At 41.0% G+C, this 14,169-nt stretch overlaps 1 protein-coding gene across 1 annotated transcript in view; it reads left to right on the forward strand.

Moving 5' to 3' along the window:
• The first annotated feature begins 4,563 nt into the window (after positions 1-4,563).
• Positions 4,564-14,169, forward strand: part of mmp15b (matrix metallopeptidase 15b) — a 50,042-nt gene continuing 40,436 nt past the window's right edge. Inside the window, exons 1-2 of the mRNA XM_048605811.1 lie at positions 4,564-4,682; positions 4,916-5,223. Coding sequence (XP_048461768.1) covers positions 4,564-4,682; positions 4,916-5,223 — 427 coding nt within the window. The remainder of the gene's footprint in view (positions 4,683-4,915; positions 5,224-14,169) is intronic.

Raw genomic sequence — 14,169 nt, forward strand, 5'->3', positions numbered from 1 at the left:
GCTGTGTTCATCCAGCCCTGCACCTTGTTGTCAAGGAATAATGACATATGTACAAGGTAAGATCATGTGTGGCTTGGAAGGGAACTTTCAGGTGGCAGTGTTCCCATGCATTGGCTGCTCTTGTCTTTCTGGATTTTAGAGGTCTTGGGGTTGGAAGGTGCCTCCCATCTCCAAGATCATCACTACCAGGACCAGAAAATTCATACCACAGTCTCATGCTTTACAGATAACACAGTGCCCCATTACTTCATCAATTTTGAGAATTGTATTCAAGGAAGAATTTGACCATCTTAATCAAAAGCATTCTTTTTGACATGCAATTTCATTATGCAGTAGAGATTCCTGCACCTTTGTTTTAATTAGTTATTATCAACTCAATTCTGTACTATGCATTTTAAACGTGTGTCTTCTGTTTGTATGGCACAAGCAGACTGGCTACATTATTTATGGCTCCCAGCATTTTACAAAAAGATAGTGTCTGCATTCCTTCTGAATGTTACCAAAACAAAATCAGTGTCCTCATCTCTTGATACATTTTTGTAAGATACCTGTTTCTGTTATTACAAGATTGGATATTGTACTTTACTTCTTGAAGATGCTCCCAGATCAACAGTTACAAGTGAAATAAGTAAGCAGAGATTGGTGAATGGCCTTACAATGATTTCGCTCATTTGATAAGAGTTATTTTTATTGCACATAGATTGCAGTGGATGCTGGTTGATATGTGCACTGATTCTGTAGTTGTCATGGAACATTGTGTTAATGTGATAAATTTTCCAAATGAAATATTATTACAAAGGGCTATTTGCTGCCCAGGAAAAGATGAGATGCTTCTAGATATTGTTTCAGTGATTGGAATGGAATCTAACTTCCAGCCATCCTGTTCTCTGAGTGTGCTGTGTACAGACTTAACATGAATGTTTTGTTTCAGTAACTTTTTGAAATGCCTGCTTTGAATTTTTGGATATCAAAGATGAATGTCTGCAGACCCTGCAGTTATTTGCTTTATTATTTTGAGTAATGCATAACCTTGCTGAGTTTGTTTTTTTAATTTGTTCATGGGATGCCTCACTGGCTAGACCAAAATGTATTGCCTATCCCTAATTGCCCTGGAGAATGTTGTGGCAAGCTGCCTTCTTAAACTGCTGCAGGCTTTGAGGTGGAGTGCAAACCACAGTGCAGTTAGGAAGAGAGTCCCAGGATTTAGACCCAGTTACATTGAAGGAATGACAGTACACTTTTAAGTCAGGATAGCCTATGATTTTGAGGGGGTCTTGTAAGTGGTGTTCCCATGCATTTGCTGCCCTTGTCCTTCTAATGAGTAGAGTTTGCGTGTTTGGAACATGTTGTTGGAGCTTGGAGCTATGTTGATGAGTTGATGCAGTGCATCTTGTAGATGGTGCACACTGCTGTCACTGTGCATCAGAGATGAAGGGAGTGAATGCCAAAAGTGGTGGATGGCGTGACATCAAGTTGACTGTTTTGTCTTGAATGGTATCAAGCTTCTTCACTGTAATTTTAGCTGCATTCATCCAGGCAAACGGAGAGTATCTCATCACACTTCTGACTTGTGCTTTTTAGATGGTGGACAAGCATTGGAGAGACAGGAGGTGAGTTGCTCACTGCAGAATTCCTGACTTCTGACCTGTTCTTGCAGCCATAGTATAGCATGTCCAGTCATGATCATGATCCAGTTTTTGATCAGTGGTGACCCCAGGATGTTGATAGTGGGGAATTATGCGATGGTACTGCCAATGAACATCAAGGAGTCATGGTTATATTCTCTCTGCAAGTCTATGTCTAGTGGTGTACCACAAGGTTATGTATATTAATGATCTAGACATGAATGTAGGAGATATGATCTGTAAATTTTCAGATGACACAAACAGGGGGGAAAGTCTCAGACTACAGGATGGGTTGGCTAGGTGAGCTGAACAGTGGCAAATAGACTTTAATCCTCAGAAATGTGAGGTGATGCGTTTTGGAATGACTGTCAAGTCAAGGGAGTACGCATTGAATGTTAGGACACTTGGAAGCACATAGGATCAGGAGAATCTTCAAGTGCATGTCCGTAGATTCTTGAAGGCAGTAAGAAAGGTAGATAAGGTGGTTAAGAAGGCATGCAGGCTGCTTGCCTTCATTAATTAAGGCATTGAATACAAGAGCAAAGAGGTTATGATGGAGCTGTATGTAATTTAGTTATACTACAGCCTGAGTACTATGTGCAGTTCTGATCACCATGATATAGGAAGGATGTGATTGGACTAGAGAGGATGCAGAAGAGGTTCACTAGGATGTTGCCTGGGCTGGAGGGAGTTAATGATGAAGCAAGATTAAATAGGGATCGGGTTGTTTTCCTCAGAGCTGAGAAGGCTGAGTGGGCATCTTATCGAGTTGTACAAAGTTCTGTGGTGGGGAGGAGGGGTTTGAGGGAGGCAGCGACGTAGAAAGGATAGGTGAGAAGAAACATTTCCCCTTAGTAGAGGGATTTGTAACCAGGAGCACAGTTTTAAGATAAGGAGCAGGAGGCTTAGAGGAGATTTTTAGGAAAATCTTTTTCACCCAGACAGTTGTAGATATCTGGAACTCACTCCCTAAAAAGATGGTAGAGGTGGGAACCCTAATGACATTGAAGAACTATTCAAATGAACACTTGTAACATACAAGGCAATGGGCCAAGACTTGGAAAATAGGATTAGAATAGATGGATGTTTGATGACCGGTGCGAGCATGAAGGGCCGAAGGGTCTCTCTCCATGCTCTACGACTCTGTCACTGTTTCTGTATCTGAAGAGTCAGAAATTGTGTTGAGCATTGTGTTATCTTCAGTGAACATTCCCAGTTTTGACCTTTATCACCTTGATGAAGCAGCTGAAGAGAGATTGGACCGAACTAACTGAGGAATGCCTGCAGTGGTGTCCTGGGGCTGTTAGTATCAGTGGTTTAATCTGTATCTAGTTAGCTTCTAATTTTTTTTTAATTTCAACTTTAAATGTTAAGTGAATTTACAAGATAAAACAAGAAATGTCTCTAATGAATGCAACATTTTCTAATATCATGCATTCAATATAAGTATCAAGGACTGCCAGATCAAAGCATAACATAGTCGAGATATCAAACAGTACTTTCTGTTCCCAGCCTCAAATAAGTTTGGTAAGTCAGACAGGAAGATTTGTTGCTCCATTTCAACCTCTTTCGGCACTACGAGGTGTTTTTCTCCACTTCCCATCATCCCCCACACCCACTGCCACCTCAACTGCTACCGCATCACGCCACCTGATGTAGGCAACCTCAGCCTGCTTTGTTATATGAATTAGCTTTATTGCCACCTGTACTCAAATGCATATAGTGAAAAGTTCACAGTCACCGCATTATAGCACCATCTTAGGTACAAAGGTACCTGGCTACAGATACGTAAGATCAAATTCTTAGGAAACAGCAAAAATGTAGAAAGGCAAAGAAATAAATAGTCCAGCATTGTAGGTCATAGGAATAAATTAGAAAATAAGGAAGTAAAAAGTTCAGAATATCAGTCTTTCTGACCCCGTCCATGCCGGCATCTAGCCTCAAGGGAGCTTCCACACTTCACCGCCAGTTGTGCCGGACCCACCAACATAGGGATCGTCCCACTTTAGACATCATCTCTTCACCGCTGGGCCCACTTCACTGATGCCGCTGAACCTACACTTGCCCCACAACCAAGAATCTCTGGCTCCGCTGTCAGCCCAGGGTCCCACTGGACCACAAGTCCTGCTTTGGCTGCAGATGTTGCTTTGCCGGCACCGCTATCTTCAAGAGTCCGCTGCCACCAGCACTACCTTCCCCAATTGCTGGAGGAACTTTGCTGCTGCCATCGCCAGTCCTGAACACTGGGAGAACAACCCCACCGCCACCGGCCCCCTGAATACTGGAAGGATGATCTTGCTGCTGCCATTGATCCCAAACGATGGAAATATCAGTGAAACAACAGATCCTGGGGCAGCAGCAGCCTGTCTTTTCTGAAAATAATTAAGTGAGACAGTTTAGTATTAAATCTTTAAACCTTGTCAGAGATCCATTGGCTCATATACAATCTGCATTGAAAGTAAAAAAAAATTCCTAACACGATTCAGCGTTTTTCCATGTTGCTCCTTTTATTGATGCTACAGCAAGTGTCCTAAGTAGTATCACCTACTTTTGCTCCCATGAGATTGTGAGCTCAATCTTTCCAGTAGGGATCCTGTCAGAAAACTACTCTACATGCATTATGAGTGTCAATCTGGGCAAGTAGATCAAGGCATCAGCTGGAAACCCAATCCCTAACCTTACCAGTGGTGAATTCAAGCCTTTGAAGATATAAGCCAGAGGGAAATCCAATTCGAAGTGTTCAAGCATCAATGTTAAGAAAGTTCAACTGCTATCAGGCTATCTAGAAAGCTTTAATCTCATCAATATGAGCAAACCCAGTTAGGAACAGAAAACATATTCAGGGTGGCCTGAACAAACAAGCAGCATCATCAATTATGATTGAGAACAGGATGTAGGTTTCACTTCATTTTTTGTTTCATTAACCCCTGCCAGATGGATGAAGAAACCCCGCTGTGGTGTTCCTGACAACTTTGGTACAGAAATCAAGGCAAATCTGCGTCGTAAACGGTATGCCCTCACAGGACAAAAGTGGAACCGGGACCGTGTCACATTCAGGTAAGGAACTCAGACAACCTAAAATCTCATTAAAGGATTATGGTGTTTGCATATTGCCACATCTGTTTATGTGTGTGAGTCTATCTACAATCAACTCTTTAAAATCTCATGTATTCCATCTGAGCAGGAGGCATCATATTTTTATGTTTGATTTATGTGCACAATATCTTTCTTCAAAACTTATGCTAAGATTTGAGGTACCAAATTAATGTTGTCACTATTTCTTCGCACAGTATTCAGAACTATACACCCAAAGTGGGGGAGCTTAAGTCATACCAGGCCATCCGGAAGGCTTTTGCAGTCTGGCAGAAAGTTACACCATTAATCTTTGAGGAGATTCCTTATTATGATATTCGATATGGCCGCAGGAAGAATGCAGACATCATGGTCTTCTTTGCCTCTGGTTTCCATGGGGACAGTTCTCCATTTGATGGTGAGGGTGGTTTCCTTGCTCATGCCTACTTCCCTGGCCCTGGAATGGGTGGTGACACACATTTTGATTCAGATGAGCCCTGGACACTGGATAACATTGACCTTCAGGGTAAGAGTGTTTGTTTTTGTTTCTCTCTCAGATGTGAAAGAAAATAGTGAACAGTAAATGGGCTTTGTGATAGCCCCTACAAGGTCCATGGGGAATTCCAATTAATCTCCTTGTGGAGCTCATTGGATATGAGATCCCTTGGTAACAAGCAATGGCTTGTCCAGTTGGAACTCATCACCTGAGCCCTTAATAAGTTTTTACAAATTAACCATTTAAAAAAATTTAAAACAATAAAGCAGAACCCAGGGGGACCCTCTTGCGGCATAGTGGTAATGTCCCTATCCCTGGATCGGAAGGCCTGCATTCAAGTCCTACCTGCCCCAGAGATGTGTAATAACATCTCTGAACAGGTTGATTAGCAAAATAGGTTAAATAAAAAAACAAAATCACTCAATATTTGCATTGCCCATAATGGGCTTTGCTTTTAAATACTCAGTTGGATACACAAGTGTTTTGAGGGGGCCCTCTTTTGGTGCGTTGCTAGTGTCCCCGCCCCGGACCAGAGAAGTCTGGGTTGAAGTCCCACCTGCACCAGAGGTGTGTAATAGCATGTATGAACAGACTGGTTAGAAAAATAAGTTAAATAAAAGTTAAATATTTTTTAAAAATTAAAGCAGGCCCAGTAGCAGTCTTTGCAATATTTAATTGGCTACATGGGTGATTACTGGTGGTGATTAGTAATTTACCGCATAACACAGCCATGTGATTTTAGTGATGGGAAAGTTGTTCAGTTGTGTTTGATTACACTTCTGGGTAGAGATATGAAAAAACCCAGTAACGGGCTTTGCATGTAAATATTTAATTAGCTGCACAAGCAATTACTGGTTGTGGTTAGTAATTTACAAAAAAAACAGTCACGGTGATTTTGGTGGTGGGATGTTGCTCAGTTGTGTGTGATAACACTTCTGGGTAGAGATAAAAAAAATGCAGACCCAGTGGTTATGTTTGTGTCCAGGTATTCCTGGAGAGGGAGCACACGGTGTCCATCAATGCTGTCATGTCTTTAGAGAGAGGTGGGCACTGCAGGGGATATCGTGCTTTATTTGCCCATCCAACTCCATTTTGATTTAGCCCCTTCCCACTCTCCCTAGCTCTCCATCAGTTTTGATGGTTTGCATTGCCCTTAACAGGCTTTGCCCGTAAATTATTCAATTAGAAACACGTGATCAGTGGTGATTAATAAAAGGGTTTAAAAGATTAATAAAAGGTTCACTTGTGTGTAAGAGCATACTTCTGAATATAAAAATAAAAAAAAGCAGGCCTAGGGGTGGATCCACAGAACTGTCTGAACCAGGCTGGGGCAAGACTGTGTACACCATGAGGAGTGACTGTATTTTGGTGTTCAACAATAAACCCTGTTCCTTTCCAGTTTGGCTTCCTGAGTTATTACAGGCTTGAGGTTCAATCATCCTACTTCTCTCAGCTTTTGCACAGATTAACTCCTCGTCCTCAGTGATTTCAGTTTCCATTTTAGCATCTTGTCACTATTTCCAGCTATTAGGGGTGGCACAGTGGCTCAGTGGTTAGCATTGCTGCCTCACAGCATCAGGGTCCCAGGTTCAATTCCAACCTCAGGCAACTGTCTGTGTGGAGTTTGCACATTCTCCCCATATTTGCATGGGTTTCCTCCCACAGTCCAAAGATGTGTAGGCTAGATGGATTGGCCATGCTAAATTGCCCATGGTGTTTAGGGGGGTGCATTGGATGGGATGCTCTGAGGGTCAGTGTGGGCTTGTTGGGCTGAAGGGCCTGTTTCCACACTGTAGGGATTCTATGAATATCAACTGAATTAATTACAATTATGGTCCTTCTTAATTCTTTCTTCTTGTATAATCTCTCTGACCTTATTCTTGGACAACCTGTTGATCCTGCAATCCATGAAGCCTGTAGATTTATGTCTATCGTTAACAGAACCATCTCCAGCTACTTTCTTTTTTCTATTACCACATTCTAACTTGTGGTTATCAACTCTGGTTTGCTATATTACCATGAACTCCATGAGCCAACATGGGATTCCAAGAAACTAGCAAATTAAAAGAAAAATATTTCTTTTGAGGTGAGCAGGAACCATTTATTCTGGCAGGGTAATTCTGGTATATATTGACAGCCCAGGAAATGAGGGGAGAGCCAAAGAAGTTGAGACATTAGCTGGGAAGCAGTGTCAACAGAGCCTAGAGAGCGAGACTAGATACTGGTGAATGGGGCTAGAAACTGGTTAAAAGCACAGGTAAGCAGATCCACGAGCCCTATGAAAGGTTCCCAGGAGAGTGGGAATGTTATTTGTGGAATTTTTATGCTGGGGTTTTCAGTTCCAGCTCCAACCGTGAATTCTGCAAACTGAAGCTTTCTGTATGATTTGGACAAGCTTAGTGAATGGACAAATGCATGTCAAATGTTATACAATGTGGACAAATGTGAGTTATCCACTTTGGAAGCAAATGCAGGAAGACAGATTATTATCTGATAAACTATAAATTGAGGGAGGGAAATGTGCAATGAGACCTGCCTGTCCTCATACACAGTCGCTGAAGGTAAGCATGCAAATACAACAGTTGGAGAAGAGGGGAAATGCTATGTTGGTCTTCATAATGACAGGATTAAACTATGGGAGCAGGGATATCTTGCTGCAATTATGCAGGGCCTTGGTGAGACTACACCTGGTATGTTGTGTGCAGTTTTGGTCTTCTCAGCTGAGGAAGGGTTTTCTTGTTATAGAGGGAGTGCAATGAAGGTTTACAGATTGATTCCCGGGATGGCAGGACTGACAAATCAGAAGAGGCTGAATCAGTTTGGATTATTTTTGCTGAACTTCGGAAGAATGAGGCGGGGGGATCTCATAGAAACTTACAAAATTCTAACAGGAATATACAGGGTAGATGCAAAAAAGATGTCCTTGATGACTGGGGAGCCCAGAACCAAGGATAGGAGTATACCATTTAGAACTGAGATGAGGAGAAATGTCTTCACCCAGAGAGTGGTGAGCCTGTGGAATTAACTACCACAGAAAGCAGTTAAGGCCAAAACATTGGAAATTTTCAAAAAGGAGTTGGATATAGCTATGGGTTTTTCTTCTTAGCAATTTTTTAAACAAATAAATTCCTGATTCTTCTTCCTGAAGGCAAGTCAATGCCCTTCAACATTTACTCTGTCTGCTTTTAAAGCTTTCCCAATGTAAAGGAATTCCATTTATCAATCCAGGGACTCTTTTGTCAAAGTTCTGAAAAAGGGTCATATCAGACTTGAAACTTAAAACATTAACTCTATTCTCTCTTCACGGATGCTGCCAGACCTGCTGATTGCACCAGCATTTTCTGCTTCTCTTTCCTTCTTTCTGTCATGCTAGTTTAAAAATAAATCATAGCTCCAGAAACAATGACAAGTTAATCATTAAATCCCCTCAAACACAGAAACCAAAACCTGCATGCCTCTAGTTCAAGATCCAAACTCTACTATGAATGATCTTAATGTAGGGGCAGCACGGCGGCTCAGTGGTTAGCACTGTAGCTTCACAGCACCAGGGACCCGCGTTCGATTCCACCCTCGGGCGACTGTCTTTGTGGAGTTTGCATATTCTTCCCGTGTCTGCGTGGGTTTCCTCCGGGTGCTCCGGTTTCCTCCCACAGTCCAAAGATGTGCAGGCTAGGTGGATTGGCCATGCTAAATTGCCCATAGTGTTCAGGGAAGTGTAGATTAGGTGGGTAATAGGGGGATGGGTCTGGCTGGGATGCTTTGAGGTTCGGTGTGGACTTGTTGGGCTGAAGGGCCTGTTTCCACACTGTAGGGATTCTATATAGATAAATCGCACGCCTTGAAGCATATCAGGACAATTTTTGTTTCCTGTCCCTAAGTGCCTACAGGGCAGTTAAGAATCAACCACATTGTCATGCGTCTGGAGTCACATGTAGGTCAGACAGCAAGTTTTCTTTTCTGAAGGACATTACTGAACAAGATGGGTTTATTTTGTGGCAATCGTCAATAATTGCATGCTCATTGTTAGACTGACTTTTCATTCCAAATTTTCTTATTGAATTCAGATATTTGCCATGGTGGGATTTGTATCCTTGCCTCCAAAACATTACCCTAGTATTCTGGATTACTAGTCCATTGACATTACCACTGCATCATCACCTTTCCATCTGTGCAGTGGAGCCTGATCTCTAATTGCCTCAGTTATACCTTTGAAGGCCAAAACCATGTTCTGCTGGGACTGTTGTGAATATAGTGTGCAATGGTGACCTCATATTAAAGGAACCCATATTCAGCATCTTTCACTCCCCCAAAATGTAATACAGGATCTTGAACATCAAGACTCTTATGGACAGCCCCAGAAGCAACAGACCTGGATGTCGAACTGCTATCATTGCCCAGGATTTTCAATGTTATGACATCATAGTTACTGTCCTGTGTGAGACAAGATTTGCAGGACAAGGCCAGCTCAAAGAAAAAATAGTTGCACCTTCTTCTCAAAAGGTAACAGAAGACTCAATGGGGCTGGCTTCACCAAAATAAACAAAGTAGTTGAGTATCTCACTGAGTCCCCTTGTTGGAGAAATAATCATCACACGACCCTTTGGTTTAGACTAACCCAAAAGGAGCGCAACACCATCATCAATGCACAACCGTGCCCTAACCCATGAAGCAACAGATGAGGACAAAGAGAAATTCTACTTCAGTCTCATTGTCCTGTATACCAAAGGGAGACAGACTGATTACTCTTAGTGATTTTAATGCCAGAGTTGGCAAGGACACAAATCTCTGGAAAGGTGAAATTGACATCACTTGAAAGCCTCCTTTTGATGAAATACCTAGAAAGTAGTCTAATCAAAAGGTACACCCTATTTTATCAGAGAGACAAGTACAAAACTTTATGGCTATACCCTTACTCCTGATGTTGATACCTGCTTTACTCTGTTGTCATCAAGGTGCTTGCTTCATCCACGCCATCACAGATGACTGCCAGACTGACCATTGCATAATCCAGTTTACTATCTTACTTAAACAAAAATAGAAGTTGCTGGAAAAGCTCAGCAGGTCTGGCAGTATTTATGAAGATAAATCAGAGTTAACATTTCAGATCCAGTGACCCTTCTCAGAACTCACTCACTATCTCTCTTAACCTGGCCCAAAAATTGCAGAGGCAGCAGAAGAGCTGCACAGAAACTGCAATGTCGATGGACCTGGGGACACTGTAGAGAAAGACCTACTTACTGAGTTTCTTGCAGTCAACGTGATAATAATCAATGTATAGAAACCAAAGATGTTCGCAGTGCTTGATCTGCTCTTCTGTGCCCTAAACAGCTCAAGTGAAGATAATATTTCTCTACTAGGAAACATTAAGACTGGTTTGATGAGAATGAACAGGAAATTCAGCAACAGTGTAAGGTGTTCATGAACTGGAAACACCACCAAAATTCAACAAATTTCAAGGTGAATTAAAGCAGGCCCACAGACAAAGAAAGACTGAGGTTTAATAATAAAACCTATGATCTAAGGAACAGATGATGAATGAAAAGAGTGCAGGAAATCCAGCACATGCTGACAGCAATGACGTGTGGATTCAAGCACCAAGTGCCTATCCCAATAGAGAGCTAAGAGTGGAGTGATACTCAACATAGAAATAAAGGAACTTAGGAGAAGAATTAAGCAGTTCATTTTGTCAAGCCTGCTTTGCCATTCAGTAATATTCTGGATGATAATCCACTTCAGTGCCTTTTCCCCACACTATCCCTTTATATCACTGATGTTTAGAAATCTGTCAACGTTACTTTAAATGATGACTGAGTTTCCACCACTATCTGGGGTAGAAAATTCCAAAGATTCACAAGCCTCTGAGTAAAAGAAAAATTCTCTTCAATTTGATCCTAAGTAGCTGCCTCATTATTTTGAAATTCATTCTCCTAGTTCTAGACTCTCTATCTAGGCAAAGCATCTTATCTACATTGTTCTAACTATCCGTTCATATATTTTGTAAGTTTCAATGAGATCATCTATTAAATATTGCAAAGGAGATAAAAAGTAAAAGTTTTCCAATGAGGTCTCTTTGTACATCAAGACTAATATGCAAAATAAAAAGGCTTGAAAGGAGGGATGCCAAGATAAAACATATCAAAACTATTGACTATCAAATCATCACTCACTGTATGTCAGAAAAACTCGTGCAAGGTTCTATGTCCACCACTTTTGTTCTTAACTGTGCCCAGTTAACCTTAGATACCCTGGGACGGAAAGATGTCTAAAAGAATTGAACAACAACTGAAGCTGTATGTCTCATGTTGCAACTTTGCAGTGAATGCACAAGTGGTTTTCTCCAATAACAGAATGCTGCCATCAAACTACTTACATGATAAAAAGAGTAATATGATAGATGAGATTCACTGCCTGTGTGATGCCGGGTATGTGGGCTGTAAGTGCCAATACTGGCAGACTATATCAAAGAACATGTCCCATTGACAATTTTCAGTGGCAGCATATCAACCGTGCTCAGTCTATGCTTGTGAGCCTCAGAATAATGTGTCTGCTATTGGAAAACACTTACTGAATAATTTGAGATAACAAAGTGTGGAGCTGGAGGAACACAGCTGGCCAGGCAGCCTGATGTTTCAGGTTGGGACCCTTCTTCAGAAAAATCTGAAGAAGGGTCCTGACCCGAAATGTCAGCTTTCCTGTTCCTCTGATGCTGCTTGGCCTGCTGTGTTCCTCCAGCTCCACACTTTGTTATCTCTTGACTCTAGCATCTGCAGTTCTTGCTATCTCAGTTGAATAATTTGAATTACACTGGAAACTAATTTAAGATCACTGGCGAGGCTTACAGTGTGATGCATTTGCAAGCGCTATAGTCTATACAGGACCCTCTTTGCAGACAAAAGGAAATCCTATATACATTGCATCTGTTTCATAGGAGCTGCTTTGTACCATGGCAATGTCCTGACCAATCAGAGCTTGCCTTCCTAGTTTGAAAACTAAGATTGACAGTTAATTGTTCTTGCATCATTATGCCAAAGATGGCCTTACCAATGAGCACCCTGTTCTCATGCCCTGTAACCTAGTTTTCCTTTTTTCAAGTCTGTTTCTTGCATCCTTGTCCTGATGAGTGCAAGATGAAAAGCTTTGACTTCTTGTCTCCTTTTAGTTTGAGATCACTTTTCAATTTTTAAACTAGAGAATACAGGCCTAGATTCTCCAAATCACCATCCTGGGAACAGTCTTGTGAACCTTTGTTACCTTCCCTCTAAGGCAATAATACCTTCCTAAGGAAAGGGTAGAAAACTGCACGATACTGCAGATCCTATACCAAGGTTCTATATAACTGAAACAAGATTACACTACTCCTGTGCTCAAATCGTCTTGCAATAATAGCCACCATACCCTTAGCCCTCTTAACTGCTTGCTGCACGTGCATTTTAGCTTCAGTGACTTAATAATGAGGACACTGAGGTCTCTTTGTACATCCATACTTTGTAACTTCTTACCATTTAAGAAATACTGTACACATCTGTTCCTCTTCTAAAGTGGGTAACCTAACACATCCACATTATGTTCCAGCTGCCACGTTCTTGTCCATTCACTAAGTCGGTCCAAACCCTCTTTGAGGTGATTTGCATCTTCCTCACAGCATTCCCACCTAGTTTTGTATCATCCATTAACTTGGAAATATTTGTTTTTTAAAAATTAACCTATTTTTCCTAATCAACCTATTCAGCAATGTTATCACACACCTCTAGAGCAGGTGGGGTTGACTGGGCCTCTCGGTTCAGGGATAGGGACACCAGTCCCCACGTTTACATCAGTGCTACATATTGTGAACAGCTGGGATCCCAGTACTGATCCTGGCAGTACTACAATAGTCGTAGCCTACCAACGTGAGAATGACACATTTATTCCTACTCTCTGTTTTCTGTCTGTTAGCCAATTCTTAATCTATCCTAGTACATTCCCCCTTATCTCATGAGTATTTATTTTGCTAACCAGTCTCGTATCGGGAATTTTATTCTGAAAATCCAAGGAAACTAAATATCTACTTTATCAATCATGTGAGTAACATCTCCAACAGTTTCATCAAAAATGAGTTCCAATTCACAAATCCAAGCTAGCTGTTATTATACAACTATCCATTCGTCATAGCCTTTATAAAAGATTCCAGTTTTTTCCCTATTACTGCTGTAATGCTAACAGTTCTGAAATTCCTTGTTTTCTTTCTTACTTCCAATTTGCAGGAACCATTCCAGAATCTGTAAAATTTTAGATGATCATAACTAATGTATCCCTGATCTCCAACTCTTTCAACACCCTGGAATGTAGAATATTAGATACCAAAGGCTTAGTAACTTGAGTCCCATCAATTTCTCCAATATAAATTTCTGTTAATTCCTTATTCTCCCTAGTACCTTGCATCTCTAATCCTGGGAAATTTCTTGTATCTTGCTCAGCGAAGACAGACACGGTGCAATCATTTAGCTTCTATGCCATATCTTTATTCTCCATTATAAATTCTAAGGATTTTGATTGACATTTGTCCCAGTTAAGTCTTTTTAAGCAGCTGTGGAAGCTTAGGCAATTCATTTTCTATGTTTGCATTCTTATTCTATTCTCCACTTATTTGAGTTTCTTGGTTCTTCTTTGCTCTATTTGAAAATCCTCCCAATCCACAGGTTTATTACTATTTCTTTTCAAGACTTTTAATTTTACACAATCCTTATTTCCCTTTGGTGGCCGCAGTCGACTGATTTTGGATTTTGAATTTTCTGTTTTGAGGGAAAGTATCATTGTTGTAACATATGATATAACTCTTTCAAGGGTTTTTATTGCCACATATTGATAAACATTTTAAAGTTTTGTCCAAATTCACCACAACAAATTTACCATTCAAACTTTCATAATTTATTTTCTTCAAATTTAACACCCTTGATTCAGGTTGGACTTCAAGTATATGCAAGCATATAATCACTC

This window comes from Rhincodon typus, chromosome 15, assembly GCF_021869965.1.
Source record: "Rhincodon typus isolate 14 chromosome 15, sRhiTyp1.1, whole genome shotgun sequence".
NCBI lineage: Eukaryota > Metazoa > Chordata > Chondrichthyes > Orectolobiformes > Rhincodontidae > Rhincodon > Rhincodon typus.